Source organism: Canis lupus, chromosome 37 (genome assembly GCF_003254725.2).
Source record: "Canis lupus dingo isolate Sandy chromosome 37, ASM325472v2, whole genome shotgun sequence".
NCBI classification, from domain to species: Eukaryota; Metazoa; Chordata; class Mammalia; order Carnivora; family Canidae; genus Canis; species Canis lupus.
The window spans coordinates 17,029,474-17,046,531 of record NC_064279.1 but is presented as its reverse complement, the minus strand read 5'-3'; the positions used below and the strand labels follow the sequence as shown (position 1 = coordinate 17,046,531).

General features: G+C 35.3%; 1 protein-coding gene across 3 annotated transcripts in view; it reads right to left on the bottom strand.

Moving 5' to 3' along the window:
- PTH2R (parathyroid hormone 2 receptor) overlaps window positions 1-17,058 on the bottom strand; it is a 143,999-nt gene that overhangs the window by 101,708 nt on the left and 25,233 nt on the right. For all 3 annotated transcript variants that reach the window (XM_049106577.1, XM_049106578.1, XM_049106579.1), the window contains exons 3-5: window positions 11,028-11,138; window positions 10,768-10,889; window positions 2,630-2,727 (exon numbers count right to left, since the gene is read on the bottom strand). In XM_049106577.1, the coding sequence (XP_048962534.1) occupies window positions 2,630-2,727; window positions 10,768-10,889; window positions 11,028-11,138 (331 nt within the window). The remainder of the gene's footprint in view (window positions 1-2,629; window positions 2,728-10,767; window positions 10,890-11,027; window positions 11,139-17,058) is intronic.

The following is a 17,058-nucleotide window of genomic DNA, read 5'->3' as shown; positions in this document are numbered from 1 at the left end:
CTTTTTTTGGTAAATATTCATCTATTATTCTGAAGAACCAGAGCAACACTTGGTATAATGGAATGAACTCTGGATAGGAGTTGGAAGATGAAGATTCTGTTTCCAGCCAGACCACCTATGACCTTGTGATCCTGGACACTGAAATTCAGTTTCTTGGTCTGTAAAATGGGATAATACTGCCAAGCTAGTTTTACAGGGCTGTTTTGGGGAACTCCTCCATAAGTCCACAAATCTGATTGTGTTCCCATTCTCAAGAACTTCATTAGCTCCCTATTCTCTACCCTTACAGGACAAAATTCAAAGCCTTTGACAAGGGCCTGCAAAAGCCAGGGCCACAGAATCTAGTTTCTTCTTGGCCATTGCTCTGTGGCCACTCCACCCTTTGCATCAAATAGTGCATTACATGGGACTCTTCTATGTTCCCAGAGTCTACTCTGCTCCTTCCTGCCTCTGAGTTTTGCACATTCTGTTCCTATCATCTGGAATATACTGAATTCCCTCTCATCATTGCAGTATCAGTTCACATGTTAGTGTTCTGGGAAGTTTCTCTCATCTAGTTGGTTTTAGCCTAGCTCTTTGGTGTTCCCAAAACCCTTTATAAAAACTATATTATGGTATTAACAATATTTTATTTGATAATCATTTAATGAGTCAGTCTCTCATATATACTGCTTTTCTAATATGTAACATATCTTAACTTGTCCTCTCCATCAATACTAAAAAGAGGCTATCATATGGTACAGAAAAATGCTTGTTGTGTAGATGGACTAGTGAATAAAACAAAAGTTTTAGGAAGATAAACTATATCACCATAATATGAGTAATTGTTTTAGAAGAAGTAGTTGGAATATTAAACTAATTTACTTATCAATTCAACAAGTATTTATTAAGCACCATTACATATCAATTATATTACAGCTACTAAAAATGCTATAATGAGAAAAAAATACATACATACATACATACTCTCATACTCTCATGTGGCTGTACATTCTAGAGGGAGAGATGAAAAATAAAAAGAAGGAGCACCTGGGTGGCTCAGTCTGATAAGCATCTGCCTTCGGCTCAGGCCATGATCCCAGGGTCCTGGGATGGAGCCCTGTGCTGGGCTCCCTGCTCAGCAGGAAGTCTGCTTCTCCCTCTCCCTATACCCCACACTCATGCTCTCTTTCACTCACTCTCTATCATAAATAAATAAATAAATAAATAAATAAATAAATAAATAAATGTAAAACATCAGATAGTGCATTAGACAGTGATAAATCAAAAGAGACAACAAACCATGAAACAAGTATAAGAAATTTCAGGGAAGAGAGGATGATAAGATATTAAGAAACAAAATATAAAACATTTTGTTTTTTAAATATGTCATCTACCCTTATTCCTTTTCCTACACATAATTTAGCACTGAATTCTTAAAACTTTATTGTCTTAATTAATATACCTCAATACCTTCCATTTCTATCCAATCCTCAAAGCCACTGCCCTTGACCAGGCCACCATCTTCTTGTCCCGAATTACTATAATAGCCTCTTACAAAGGGATTTCCTATCATGTTTCCCACCACTCCACCTTACAAGTGACCTTTCATGTCACTCCTCTGCTTAAAATCCTTCAATGGCTGTTCATCACTCTCAGGGTAGAGTTCAAATTTCTTCATATAACCTACAGGTCTCAAAACCCTCTCAACCCTGCTCACTTTTCCAGTCTCACTGCCCAACACTTAACTTGCACCAAAATTCTGAATTCTCAAATATTCCATGCCTTTCTTTTTTTTTTTTTTTTTTTTTTTTTTTTTTTTTTTTTTTTTTTATTCCATGCCTTTCTTGAGCTAAACTTGGGTTTGGAATTCTGTCTCCCAGTATTCTCTTTTGGTTAAATCTTTTTTATACTCATGTATCTTTTGAGATTTGGCTTCATTTGAGAGGTCTCCCCACATCTCCTTACTCTGCCTTCCCAACTACCATATACCACCTGACTCGTAGCACTTCTCACACTAGACGCTAATCATTTTCTCAGCTATTTGTATCACAAGCATCATGAGTACACACTTCCCATATTTGTTGTACACTGTTTTATCTACATATTGGTGCTCAAAATTTTGTACTGATTTAGATTAAGTTGAATTGAATGGACAAAAATTTCAGTGAATAAAAAATAAACCATAACAGAAGCATAACAGAATATGACTTCTTTCCATATAATAATTTGGGAGCTTATTTATTCATGATTTAAAATGGATTTCTGTCCAATTACACCAAAATCATTTGGGAAAAAATGAAGTCTTTGTATCATGAATGAAAATTTTTGTAACTCATTCTGCTCTAAATCTGTATCACTTTGCAAACAAATACACTACAGTGCAGATCTATGTGTTTAATTTAGGTTTTATACTGCTTTAATGTTTTTAAAGATTTTTTGGTTTTAAAACAACAACAAAAAAAACAAAAACCCTGAATTTCCTCATGAAAAATAAATTTTCAATGCCAAATAATATTATAGCACTAGGCTGAATTCAAAAACTTGTGCTGGGAAAAGTATTTGGGCCAGAAATTGTGACAACTCTGTCTTCTATGCGTAGGACACAGAATCTGTCCCTTCATAGAGAAAGAGGCTGGGAATCACTCACCTGAAGTAACCAATGATGATAATAGCCACAGCCAAGGAACCGAAAGAGACAGAATATCCAATTGTGTACATGACATAGAGGCGTTCAAAGAATTCTTGCTGAAAGCGAAGAGATTTAATTAGAAAAATAGCTTTTAACAAGTACATGTCAATAAACTAACAAATCACACTCCTGTTTAGAGACAGGCAGTGTATTATCACATTTATATAATGTGGGTTATTCATCTGGCCTTTCTTTTATTTCCTAAATTCAAGTCAGAGTTAAAGATGTAATAATAATATTTGGAATTTCTTGCTCAAGTGAGGCCAAATTAAATGTTGCAATATTTCCTTCATGAATTTTTGCACTGTCGTTTTGACTAACTGGAATTGTATACCAGACGTGATATTTGAAGTAAACAAAACACATTTTGCAGGGCTGTTTTAAGAGGAAACTGGTAAAAACAATGTCATTTTTGGAATACTATTTCTCATTTTCCTTAAGCTTTTTTTGTTGAGCTGCAATTTACATGAAATAAAATGTACAGATCTTAAATGAGCAGTTTGATGAGTTTTGACAAGCCAGGTTTGCTGTGCACCTTGCCAGTCAAAAACCCACCCACCACTCGCTCCCAGGTAACTACCAATCCCATTTCGGTCATCACAAATTGGCATTATCTGTTCATGTACTTCGTGTACTTTTTAACTGTTCTTAGACTTCTTAGAATTAGATAGTATATACTTAGGATATACATTTTTGGCAACATACTACTTTTGATATTCACCAATATTGTTGCATGAATCAACAGTCCATTCCTTTGTAATTTAAAAAAAATTATAAAGTTACAAGAACTTGTAAAGATAGTCAAAAAGGTCCATGTATCCTTCACCCAGTATTCTTTAATGGTTACATCTTAACATAATTATATTAAAATATCAAAGGCAAAAAAAATATCAAAGGCAGAAATCTGACATGGTGCAATTTGTGTGTTTATAGTTCAGTTCTGTGTCATTTTATCACATATGTACATTTTTGCGACCAATACTGCAATCAACATAACCATTCTACCCCGTCCAAGATCTGCCTTGCGTTGTCCTTTAAAGTCACCCATATTCTCCTCTTCCCTGGCATCCCCGACACCTATGACCACTAATCTGTTTTCTATCTCTGTAATTTTGTCGTTTCATAAATGTTATAGAAATGGAATCATACAGTATGTGGCCTTTTGAGATTGGCTTTTTTCACTCACAATAATGACCTCAAGATCCATGGAAGCTGTTGTATATATCAAGCTTGTTCTTTTTTATGGCTAAATACCATTGCATGGTATGTATGCAACCTACGAATATCAGTATCTGTGAAATGTTTCAAACTTTGTAGACAGCATACATTTGGGTCTTGCTCTTTAATGGATTCTTTCAATCTGTTAATTGGCATAATTAGACCATTTTTTAAATACAATATTGATATGTTAAGGCAAAGCCCATCATTTTATTTTTTTATTTTCTGTTGTTCTATTTTTCACTTCTCTGTTTTATTTTTCCTGCCACCCTGTGGTTTACTTGAACATTTTGCAGAATTCCATTTTGATGTCCCTTTTTGTATACTGCTTTTGGTGGTCATTCTATGTATTAATGTGGAGCCTTTGATTACTGAATACTTACCTTTCTTCTTTTTTCATTAAGCGTATAATAAGCTATAAATCCCCTTTTAAACTCTGCTTTTCCTGTTTTCCCCAATTTTTTATATATCCAGCTTTCATAATTACTCAAACTTTTGCCATGGGTCACATATTTTCCAACTATTTGTGAATTGTCCACATATTCCATTTGAATTGATTTCCAGTTAATTCTTTTGTGGTCAGAAAATACACTCTATATGATTTTAATCTTGAGAATTATTGACATTTGTTTATAGTCTAGTATGTGTTAAATCTTGAAGAACTTTTAGTCTGTAACCTAAAAGAATGTGAACTTTGTAGTGTTTGGTGATTGTATAAATGTCATTTTCATCAAATTGTATGAAAGAAATCCTATGAAAGTTTTTGTCTAATTGTTTTACCAATTACTGAGAGAATGGTACTTTTATAAACTCCAACTTGGTGGGATTTGATCATGTCTCCCTTTTGCCTTGACAATTTTTGCTTTATGCAATATGAAGCTCCTAAATGCATGGATATTTATTATCACTATTTCCTCCTGGTAAATAGATTCTTTCATCATTCTGATATGTCCTTCCACCTTAGTAGTACTCTGTCTTAAAATCTAGTTAGCCACATCAACTTTCTTAGGCTTAGGCTATGCACTGCATATGACTTATTCACCCTTTTAATTTCAACAGATCTATTATCTCTACATTTATCTATATCTTTACATTTAGAGTACATTTCTTGCAAATGGTATATAATTAAGTCATACATTTATTACCCATTCTGCCTTTCAAGTGGCTGTTTAGTTCATTTACAATGAACATAATCATTGCTATGTTTGGGCTTAAATATAACACATTAATATTCACATTCTATATGTCTATCTTTTCTTTGTTCCTCTGTACCTGCTTTCTTATCTTTTATTTGAGGAGGGGAGGGCCAATCAAATATTTCTTAATATTTCATTTGTGGGTTTTTTTTTTTAGCAATTATGCATCCTGAACTTATCAGAGCCTCCACTTAAATAATATCGAACTATTTCACAAAAAGTTTCTCATAAAAAGTTTACAACCATATATTCAAATTCACTTTCCAGACTTTGTCCCTTTTAGATTTTGTCTACATAATTTATAAACCCTAATAAGAGTCTATTATGTTTGCTTTAAGCAGTCAATAGACTTTTTTAAAGATTTTTTTATTTATTTGAGAGAGAAAGAGCACAGAGGGAGAAGCAGACTTCCTGCTGAGCAGAGAGCCCAGTGCAGGACTTGATCCCAGGACCCCAGGAACATGACCTGAGCTGAAGGCAGACATTTAACCGACTGAGCCACCCTGGCACCCCAGTCAATAGACTTAAATGAATTATAGCTAAAGATATAAAGATAGATATAAATATAACAACTAATAAGAAAAAGAATATAGTTTCATTTATTATTTTAGTCTGTCATTTTTATCCGTATATACCGTTCTGGTCCTCCTCATTCCTTCCTACCAATCTATGTTCCTAGCTGATATATTTCTCTTTGACGTGGAGAACTCTCTTGAGCATTTCCTATACTGAAGGTATGATGAAGATGAATTCTCTTATATATTTTCTGTCTGAAGAGTATCTTTATTTTACCATTATCTTAATGCGTATTATCACTTTAAGATGTCACCCTATTGTATTTCAGCCTCCATTGTTTCCTGCCTAAAAGACAGGTATCCTTTTTATTGCTGTTCCCTGCATATTAATGTGCCATTTTCTCTGTCCGCTTTTAAGATTTTCTTTTACTGTATTTACAGCAGTTTAACTATGATGTACCTAAGTATGATTTTCTTTTCATTTATCTTGCGTAGGGTTTGCTAAGTTTTTGGAATGTGTGCGTTGACTGATTTCATCCATTTAAAAAATTCTTGGCCATTGTCTCCTCAAATATTTATTTTGTCCCATTCTCTCTCTTTACCTCTACTTTCACCTATGTTAGACAATTAAATGTTTGTCTCACAAGTCTCAGATGCTTCTGTTATTTTATTTTTTCTCCTAATGCTTCAGTTGGAAAATTTCTATCAACCTCTCTTTAAGTGCATCGATCTTTTTTATCATGCTGTATCTAGTATGCTGTTGAGCATATCAAATGAATGCTTCATTTTTGAATTGAATATTTCCACTTTAGAATTTCTATATTGCTATTTTTTGAGGTTTTTATTTCTTTGATTTTCCCACCTGTTTTACATGCCTTTTTCACTAAATAATATAACATGTTTATAATAGTTATTATTAAATACTCTTTTAAATACTCGTCTGCAAATTCCAACATCTGGATCATCTGTTTTTTTCCTGCTCTCACTTTTACTCTAGATTTTGGGTCTCTGCCTCATAATTTGGTATCACATTCCAGGACCTGTTAGTGAAATAATAGTAGAGACTAAAGTGTATGATGTCAACTGCCTGAAAAGTGCAAGCCTCTTCCTCCATCAGGTAAGGAGGCTGGATTACTCTGTTGTTAAACTAAGTTGAGCTTTGTTGTAGTTTTATGTTTTTTTGTGACCCTTTTATCCTGGTTTTAGGTTTTGAGAGCAGAATCTGGACTCATACAGCTGACCTCGAGATCTTAGCACTAGCAGCCCCTACTGGCCATTATGTGAATTTTAGTCCCCTTGACATTTTTGAACCACAGAACTTTTGCTATATGAATCATCCATCAGTTTTTTGAGATGTTAAGGATTTTACTTCGCTCTGCCGCCCTCCCTTGGCATGCAGGCTGTGCAAGCAAGCACCATGTACCTTAAAGCATGTCTCTTAACAGCTATGTTCTGTTCCATGCCTTTGGCTAAGTGCTGCCTTTCACTCAGAGAGTGTTTTGCACCTCTCGGGGAAATTGTCTTAGCTACCCCCCCTCCCCGTGCTGCCCCCAGACCAAATTTGACAACAGGGCCTCCACACACTCAGTGAAGGCTCCATGGGAAAAAAAAAAACTGGCTAATGGGTGATAGCACACTGAATGGGGCTCACTTCTTGGGATTCTAAGCCCTTATGCCAGCCCTCGTCTGTTAAAAGTTGGTTTGAGGGGCGCAGTTGGCTTAGCAGCCGACTCGTGGTTTCAGCTGACATCAGGATCTCAGGGTCCTGAGACCTGGCCCTGCATCTAGCCCCAAGTCTGATGCCCCCAAATGGCTTGTGACGCAGTGCAAGGTCTGCTTCAGGATTCTCTCTCTCTCCCACTGCCTCTCCCCCAGCTTGCTTGTGCATGCGTACACTTGCTCTCTCTCTCTCTCTCTCTCTCTCTCTCTAAAGCAAATAAATAAACAGTTGATTTAAAAGCTTGGCTCTTTTCTTGCAATCACCTTCTATGGCCTGGTTGTTCCTCTTCTGCTACAAACCCAGGGATAAATATCAGTCATGGCTCACTTCTCTTATAGGAAGGGTTTGCCCACTTCTAGAATGAGGATCATTAGGCTTGCTTGGCATCCTCAGCTCACTGATGAGTTATTACAAATAACTGATTTTATGTCTTAATCTACTCCTACTGTGACAACTTCCTGCATCCTAACTGAAAGCAAAAGATTTTGCCTCTTGTTCCTTTTTTAAAAATGTTTACTACGTATTATTATCAGTTAATAAAATACTAAAACTTTTTGTAGAAAATATTTGGGGGCACCTGGGTGGTTCAGTCAGTTAAGCCACCGACTCTTGGTCTCTCTCAACTCAGGTCTTGATCTCAGGGTCATGAGTTCAAGCCCCTTATTGGGCTCCATGCAGGGCATAGAGCCTACTTTTAAAAAAAGAAAAGAAAGAACAAAAGAAAGAACAAAAGAAAAGAAAAGAAAGGAAAAGAGAAAATATTTAGATAATATGTGAAATACAAAAGCAGGGGTGAGGGGGAACTTCTGAATTCCTACCAAAAAGAAACACTATATTTCATGTATGTCTTTTTATTCTATCTCTATGCAGCATTTTCTAGTGTTTTGAGCATTTACATTCCCAATTTACATATAACTTTATTACCTGGGGGTTTTTCGGGTTAACTGCATAACAAAGGAATTTCCTAAGGCCATGAGCTCTTTACAAAAAAAAAATTATAGGAGTTTATTTAACTTTCTCAGGAAGGTTCTTCACTAGAAACTTAAATTCTTCAGTATATTGACTATAAATATTAATGGTTCAATGAACATTTTGTCCATTCAATTCCCACTTCAAATCCTTATACTTGAATCTTAGAAATAACATTATAAGATCAAAGGATATGACTGCTTTGAAGTTTTTGTAATATACATTTCTAAATTGCTATCCAGAAGTTTGTTTAACCTTTAAACATGAGACGTATTATATGGTAATTTCTACAGTCTGCTACTGCTTTAAATATAATACTCTAATGAATTTAATAAACTTCTGGCCTATCAGAAGTGTTCCTTCCCATCATTTTCCTAAAAGTAACTGTCTTATCTTGTCAAACCAACAGTAAAGAAATTATTAAAGAAACAAAACAATAGATGTTTAAAAAACCTTAGTCTTATTTATCCCAGTAAAGATGTTTATTCTTAATGTGCACATTTTTGTTTTTTATTTCTTTTTCCTTATATAAAAATTCTCATTACAACCATTAATAATTAATATCTCATAAATAAGTAATATCACTTTGCCTTAGAGTATATCAAAATTTCAGGAGATATCCAGTTTTCTTACTAGGGGATATTTAGGTTTCTCAAGTTTTTTCAAATTATTGCTTAGGGTTATAAACAAGAGAAAACACTCTTTACATTTTTAATTATGGAGATAACATTGATGCTAACAAAATTCATCAATTTTTTTCAGTTAATTTTTAGATCATGTTTACATGAAACAATACATGCTTGGGTATACTACCATCCTTAGCTACTTTGATTGTTGGAATACACAGTAATCACAAAGAGTGGTTACAAGATTAGAGTTCAGTGTAAATAAAACCATGATTTAACTTAATGTCCATTTAAAAGCTGTGAAAGACATGCATTCATCATTTCACGTACAAATAAATTCATCACAGAGTACACCAAATATTGAGTATTTCTTTCTGTTGATGAAATTAAAATTATTTTCAAACATTTTATACAAAGTCACTGTTAGTTTTAGCTCCATTGTGGAATACATCATCTCTTCACATTGACTAATTTTATCCAAAAAGTTTGTCAACATTTAGATAATGTGTGAAATACAAAAGCAGGGGGGAGCTGAAGGTCTTTCAGCAACTTACTAAATGGAGCTGAAGGTCTTTCAGCAACTTACTAAAGAGTTCATTAAGGTGGTAGTGCTTTGTGTAGAAAAGAAGGAAGTTAAGAAAGGAAGTCCTGACTAGTGCAAAATGCAAAATCAAAGAAATCTGTAACTCACTGCTTCTCCTCCTGCTCTCCCTGCTTCTCCCCTCTCCAAAAAAAATCAAGCATAAAGAAAAATCTCTAATGCTCGTAGAGTTTATGTATGACAGACTGTTCTCAGGGTCCCAATAAAAATCATTTATACATCTATTTATCATGTTCACTCTTAACATCATATGCATGTATCATCATGCATTTTACTCATGAGGTTTGAGTGATAGGAAATTAAGCATGACTTTTAAAGCACCATGTATCACTTAAAAGTGACTATCTAGAAGTTTCCAAAGTTTACAACAGTTTGCTATACTGCAAACAGCACTGATGAAGAACTTGGATATCGGGATTCTGCTTTAAAGCCTGTCATCAGTGAGCGGGGCCACTCTAATACCTAATCTCTGGCTCTGAGCTGACTCAGGTATAAAATTAAGGCATCGTCTGCAAGACCTAAAGGATGCCCCTTGCTTCTAATCCTTGATTCTACAACTCTAATCTTTCTTATGCTAATGAAATCACCTACTGGCTAATCTTATGAAATGAAAAATACATCTTTAAAATACAAATCTCAGGACGCCTGGGTGGCTCAGTGGTTGAGCATCTGCCTTTGGCCCAGGGTGTGATCCCGGGGTCCTAGGATCAAGTCCCACATCGGGCTCTCTACAGGGACCTGCTTCTCCTTCTGCCTCTGTCTCTGCCTCTCTCTCTTGTGTCTCTGATGAATAAGTAAATCTTTAAAATAAATAAAATAAGTAATAAAATAGAATACAAATCTCCTTCAGGAATATAGAATGAAATGAGATGTAGCCATTCACAGGTAACAAGAAATTGTAAATCATGGTGCTGACTACCTATTTTGATTTGTATGCATAATCTAATGTAGTATAGCTAAATATAATGTACACATAACATACTATAACACAATATACACACATATTTATAAGTATATATGCATATATCTCAGCCAGATAACTCTAACCTAAAGAAAAAAACTAGAATGTTTCAGGTCCTACACCTTTCCTTAACTGGATAGCTAAAAAGATTCCAACTTTGCTTTCATCTTTTACAATCTTTGTGTCCTAGAATAAAGAGGTTTTTATATGTGATAGTTGACAATTAAGAAATGCATAAAAATATTATTCCATTTTCCCTTAGGGGCTCACAAATACAAAGGTATCATTACCTTTCCTATGCTGATATCTTGCTGCAGAAAACGAAGGCAGTCTGAATAATTAGCCCATGTTTTATTTAAACTGTACATAAAATCCCATGTTCCATTGGGGTTACAGTGTCGGAAAGCAACTCCTATAAAGACATGAAGAAAAACATTGAGATTGCTCAATTCACTTGGCCCTCATTAGGGGAGAAAAAAAGTACATTTCTTTTTTTTTTTTTTTAAGTACATTTCTATTCCAATTTAATCATTTCAGAAAAACTCAATACCTTTATGATTGAAGTCATAAATATAAGGAGGGCATGGGACAGCCAATATTTTCCCCACTGTTCCTCTGGGCCAACAAATGAGTCCATCCCATTCTGGGAAACAATTTCCCTCTAATAAAGAAAAAAATTAAAAAGCAAATAAACAAAAATGCAATTGGAACCAGATAATAGAAGCACTCAAAATACAAAATTCCAGGTCTCCATCTTAGCAAAGTGTAAAACAAATTGGTGATTGTGGAAACTAGAATGGGGTTGATATGAGGCAAATGTCCTAAGAGTCATCCACCTAGTTTCATAAAGATCTATTAATAGGAACATTTGGTTTGCATAAATTAAAAACATTTTAGTGATTCCACTATATGTGAGTTGAGCAAGTAACATAAAGGAAACACTGGAATTCATTGTGAACAACTTTAGTAAAATTCAACCATAGTTATAAATACATTTTTTACTTGAGATTTTTAAAAATTGCTATTAAAAAATATGATATGTGAAACAGACTGAGCTTCCCAGGTAAGCTCCAAGACTTGAGTTTGCCTTTTTACCAATACGTCTTTGCTTATTTTTTTTTTTACCAATAATTCTAGTAATTTGTTTGAGTCTAACACTCATCTCAAAATTCTCACAAGCTCTACTCTCCTCAAGAATCAAGTATAAAAGGATTTGGAGTGGAGGGTATTGAATTGACAAAATGCATCCATAACTGCAGTACTTTTTAAAACCTCCATTGCCACACCATGGTCCAAGTTCATCAATCATGATATTTACACAGAACAATCTAAAATTTGGAGACTCCAAGTTTGTCTTTTTTCAGTTCTATAACTGAACTGATAATGTAATGTAACCATAACACAAGTAATATACATTTGTGAAGTCAAACCGAGATCAATAAATTTTGGGTTTTCAATTCCCAAAATTTAACTACTTGAATCATTTTATAGGTAGGTATGCAAATACATTTACATTTACATTTTATTTTGTTTCATAGACATTAGGAAAATATTTATTATAAAATTTTTTCATAAATATAGCAGAATATATATATATACACATATATATACACACACACACATCGCCTAGAATTGATACTTGCTAATATTTTACCATATTTATTTCATCTAATTTATTTTTTTGCTGTGGTATTTTAAAGTAAATTTCAGACAGCGTAACAGCTCACTCTTAAATATTTTGATATGCAGCTCTCAACCTTAAAAGAATTTAAAAGTGGAAATTTCTTAAATTACTGAAATCAAAATGCTGTTCTAGTTTTTTACACATACATTGAAGAAATTTTTCATTGAAAGGTAAATCTGGTCTTCCAGGATCCATTCTTGCTCTCCCTTCATTCGTTCACACAATAAGCCAAAATCTCCCAAAGGCTTCCCATCTCACTCCCAGCAAAAGCCAAGTCTTTACAGTGTCTGAAAGCCCTGCAAAATCCACTTTCCCCGCTATCTCCTCAACTTCAGTTCTGCTAAGATCCTCCTAGTTCTCCCTCCAATTTGGTGTGTTCACCAAATGGCCTGAAGGCTTATTCCCCTCCACCCTACAGACTTTTATTCACAGCTCACTTCTGAGTAAACTCTCCCCACTTACAATTACATCCAAAGTACTCCTTATCCCCTTTCCTTCTATATTTTTTAACTGCATTCTCATCGCATTCCCAGTAAGTGTGGGGAATTTTGTCTGTTTTTGGCAAGGGCTTAACAAATATTCAGTCAGTGTCAACACTCCGTTCTTCAGGACTCCTCTTCATTAGTTGTATATTGAACTTCCAAGAAAAGAGCATATCCTCCATTTCAAAATGAGATTAGTTTTAATGAGTGTTGTATTCATTTTTCTATTGCAACCATAACAAATTACCACAAACTTCACAGCTTCAAATAACCCAGACTTATTATCTCACTATTCTGCTTTAAGTCAGAACTCCAGTGAGTTCAGCCAGGACTGAGTTCCCCATTTCCTCTCTAGCTATCAACTTCTAGAAGCCACTTGGATTCCTTGGCTAATGACTCCCTTCCTCCATCTTCAAAATCAGCAAGGCAGGTTGAACCCTTCTTACATTTCCAGTCTCTCCTCCACTCTTCTTTCCCCTTACTGATTCGTCCACCCTCCTCTGAGACTTTAAAGGGAACAAGAGATTAAATCTGACCAGATAATCCAGGATAACCTCCCTATTCTAAGGCCCATAACTAAACCCATCGGCAGCGTCCTTGTGCCACGTTACATAGCATACACAGGCATAACACCAGGTAGTAGGGTCTGGACATCTTTGGGGACCCTTATTCTGCTACCATGAGTACCATCCCTTACAGCTTTCTCAATTTTTTAATTGCCAATCACACTTACTGAAGCTGAGGAATTTTGTTCTAGCTGATGTTCATGTTGTCAAGTTGTTTATTCAGCTTCGAACAGTCCCACAAACCCTGATCTGTACAGAAAAGAACTCAGCATAAACCTGAAATTAACTTTTTAGCGTCCTCCATATCGAATGGAAACAAATAACTTGATTTGCTTTGGGAATTGCTGAAACAATAAGAAAAAGGAAATGTCTTCTGTCGCCCACACTGTTCTTACAGAAGAGGACATTTTCTTGGAAACAGCCTCACTTTGCTCACACAATAGAAGCCTGTGCTTCCCATATCACAAGCAACCCAGGAATCCATCACACTGGCTTTTGCTGCTGGAGCACAGCTTCACCTGTTCCTTTCCATCATTACCTGTGTTCTGTTTTACTTTCTTGTTTAAACAGAGTGCAGTGAATCAATCTCCTTCAACTTTACCCTAGACACTCTTTTGTATCTTGCTGCCACTCCATATGGCTTCCCATTCATTCACGCTGTCTTTAACAAGTCATTCATCCTCATTTACCTACAATCCTTTACCAGCTATCGTGCACTCTACAAAAACTGGACCTGGACACACATTCTTATATCCCGATAGTTGCCCCTCTAAAATGTATGCTGGAGGGGTGCCTGGGAGGCTCAGTCAGTTAAGCACTCAATGCTTGGTTTTGGCTCAGGTCATGACCTCAGGGTTGTGAGATTAAGCCCCATGTAGGGCTTCACACTGAGTCCCTCTCAGTGGGACTCCTCTTCCTCGGTCCTCTGTCCCTCCCTGCTGCTTGCACTTTCTCTCTCTCTCTCTCTCTCAGATAGATAGATAGATGATAGATAAATAGATGATAGATAGATAGATAGATAGATAGATAGATAGATAGATAGATAGAAAAAGAAAATAGATAAAATGCAATGTTGCAATTTTCTGGCAATAGTTACATAATGGAATAAGGTGTTCATACAAGTTTAAAACCTAATGACCATTTATTCTATAACTGTAGTTTTTAAACTACTATGGAGACAAATCTGCTGATATTTTCCTCATGCTCAAGGGGACAGTTTTCTAGTTCCCTATACCACCCCACATACATGCACACACACTCCCCAAAATTCAGAAAACCAACATTCCTCAAAAATAGTGTTTCTGGGGATCCCTGGGTGGCGCAGCGGTTTGGCGCCTGCCTTTGGTCCAGGGCGCGATCCTGGAGACCCGGGGTCGAATCCCACGTCGGGCTCCCAGTGCATGGAGCCTGCTTCTCCCTCTGCCTGTCTCTGCCTCTCTCTCTTTCTCTCTCTGTGACTATCATAAATAAATAAAAATTTAAAAAAAAAATTTAAAAAAAAAATAGTGTTTCTGTAGATTGTGTTCATCTCTCTGGCGGCTCTTTGGCAAAGAGAATAATAAATATTCACAAAGGTTGAAAGGATTGGGGAAGCCATGGCCTCACACAGCTAATATAGAGATCTTAATTAACATCTACTCTTTGATCATCATTTCACATCCTATGCGAGTAAATACTTTTATTCGTTACCAAGAAACTAATTAATTGCCTGATGATTCACCCATCTCTCTTTATAAATTAACACTATTAATTACATTCCTTGTTATCTCTTGTGTATGCCAGGACAAACTACTTATTAGTGATGCTTGTCAAACTATGATCTTTACACAGAATGGTCTAAAATTTGGAGACTCTAACTTTTTCTCTTTCAATTCCACAGTTACCCGAAATAAGTGTAACCAAACATTTGTGAAATCGAACTGGGATCAATAATATTTTGGGTTTTGTTTTTAACTACTTGAATCATTTTATAGATAGGTATTTGCATTTAAACTTTCATTTTCATAGTCATGAAAAAATTTGTATTTTCTTTTTATTACACTTTTTTTCAAAAATAAAACATAGAATGTTATATATATATATGTATATATGTATATATACATCACCTAGAATTGACACTTGCTAATATTTTCCCATATGTATTTCATCTAATTTATTTTTTGCTGTGGTATTTTAGAGTATATTGTAGACAGCACAACAGCTCATTCCTAAACATTTTGATACACCTTTTTCAACTTTAAGAGAACTTAAAGATGGAAATTTCTTAAATTACTAGTGAATTCAAAATATCATTCTAGTTTTTTTACATATAAACTGAAGACATTTTTTAGTCAATTTACTATAATTACATATATTTTCATTAAAAGGTAAATCAAAATTTGACCAGATTTAATTCTATCCTATTTGTACAAAGAAAGACCTCAAAGAAAGTGCCTTTTCTCTTTAAATATTTATTCACCTATATGTTTCCCATGATTCACACCTTCAGAAGTTTTAGACATAAGTTTATATCCAGATCCTTTATTCTTTTTATGTGTCACTCATGTGACATGTGACTCTTCATCGTTGCTTGGCTTTGCCTATCCTATTCCCTCTGCCAGGAATGTCTTTTTCCTTTCCTCCTCTACACATCTAATTCCCACCCCCTTACTCTGAAAATGAAATGATTATTCCCCCAGGAAGCCTCCTCCAATCCATCATCCTCAATCAAATAAGATACCTTTTCAATGGGTCCATAGTTGTGATATTTCTGTTGTTAAACTTACACACACATACTCCTATTGTTAAACTTACATCTCCATCATCTCCTTGGGGCAAGGACAGAATAGGGTCATTTTTTCCGGTACTTACTACAGAAACAATACACTGTGAGCAAATAATATATTTGTTGAACTGTTAAAGAGACACTAAAGATGACAATGTTGGACTAGCTAGTCTCTATATTCCAGCTCAATATTTCATGGGACTTTATAGAAAATAGTTCATTTAGCCTTCATAGATAATAATCTTTATAAATTCCTTAATGGTGATGTTACTCCTTGTTAGTAGACCTGCATGTTTGAGCTATCAGAATCAGTGCTCTTTACAGGTACATGAATGAATCTCTTTTCTGACACTGTTAGTGTCAGAGAACTCCTTCCTAGGAAAAAACACCTACAAAGACTGGATTAATATAAAAACCTGCTTTCTTAAAACATGGCTTTGCTGACTATAAATGAAAGGAATAGAGCTGAGGCCAGAAATTATTTCATAGGATCAGCAGGCACTGTATTTAGGGCTTTACCCTGGAGGCCTTTACTGATCTGTTGGCTTAGAGGTTGGATTTCGATTGTGTTCAAGTAACAAAAGATGAGCCTGAGGCCTGATGCAGTCAAGAAATTGAACAGGAACTCCATGTATAATGTCAGGATCCCATCCAGACATGACCCCATTAGTTAGTGAACAAGAAACAAAACTATCCTTCAGAAAGAGATTGGCTTGTTTCACTCCTGGCTCCATGTAGAATTAGAATAGAAAACAACAGAAGAAACAATTCTCTGAAAATTTCTAACTAAAAGCTCACATTCATATGTGGTTTAAATTTAGATTAAAGTAGACTTAGGTCACCTAACAGAAGTAACAGAAATCGTCTCTGGAAAAATGTGTCTTTGGGGCACCTAGGTGGCTCAGTTAAGTATCTGCCTTTGGCTCAGGGCATGATCCCAGAACCCTGGGATCAAGCCCCTCATCAGACTCCCTGCTCATCAAGGAGTCTGCTTCTCCCTCTGCCCATCCCCACTTCTTGTGTGCTCTCTCTCTCTCAAATAAATAAAATATTTTTTTAAATGTGTTTTCAATGAAAACCTCATG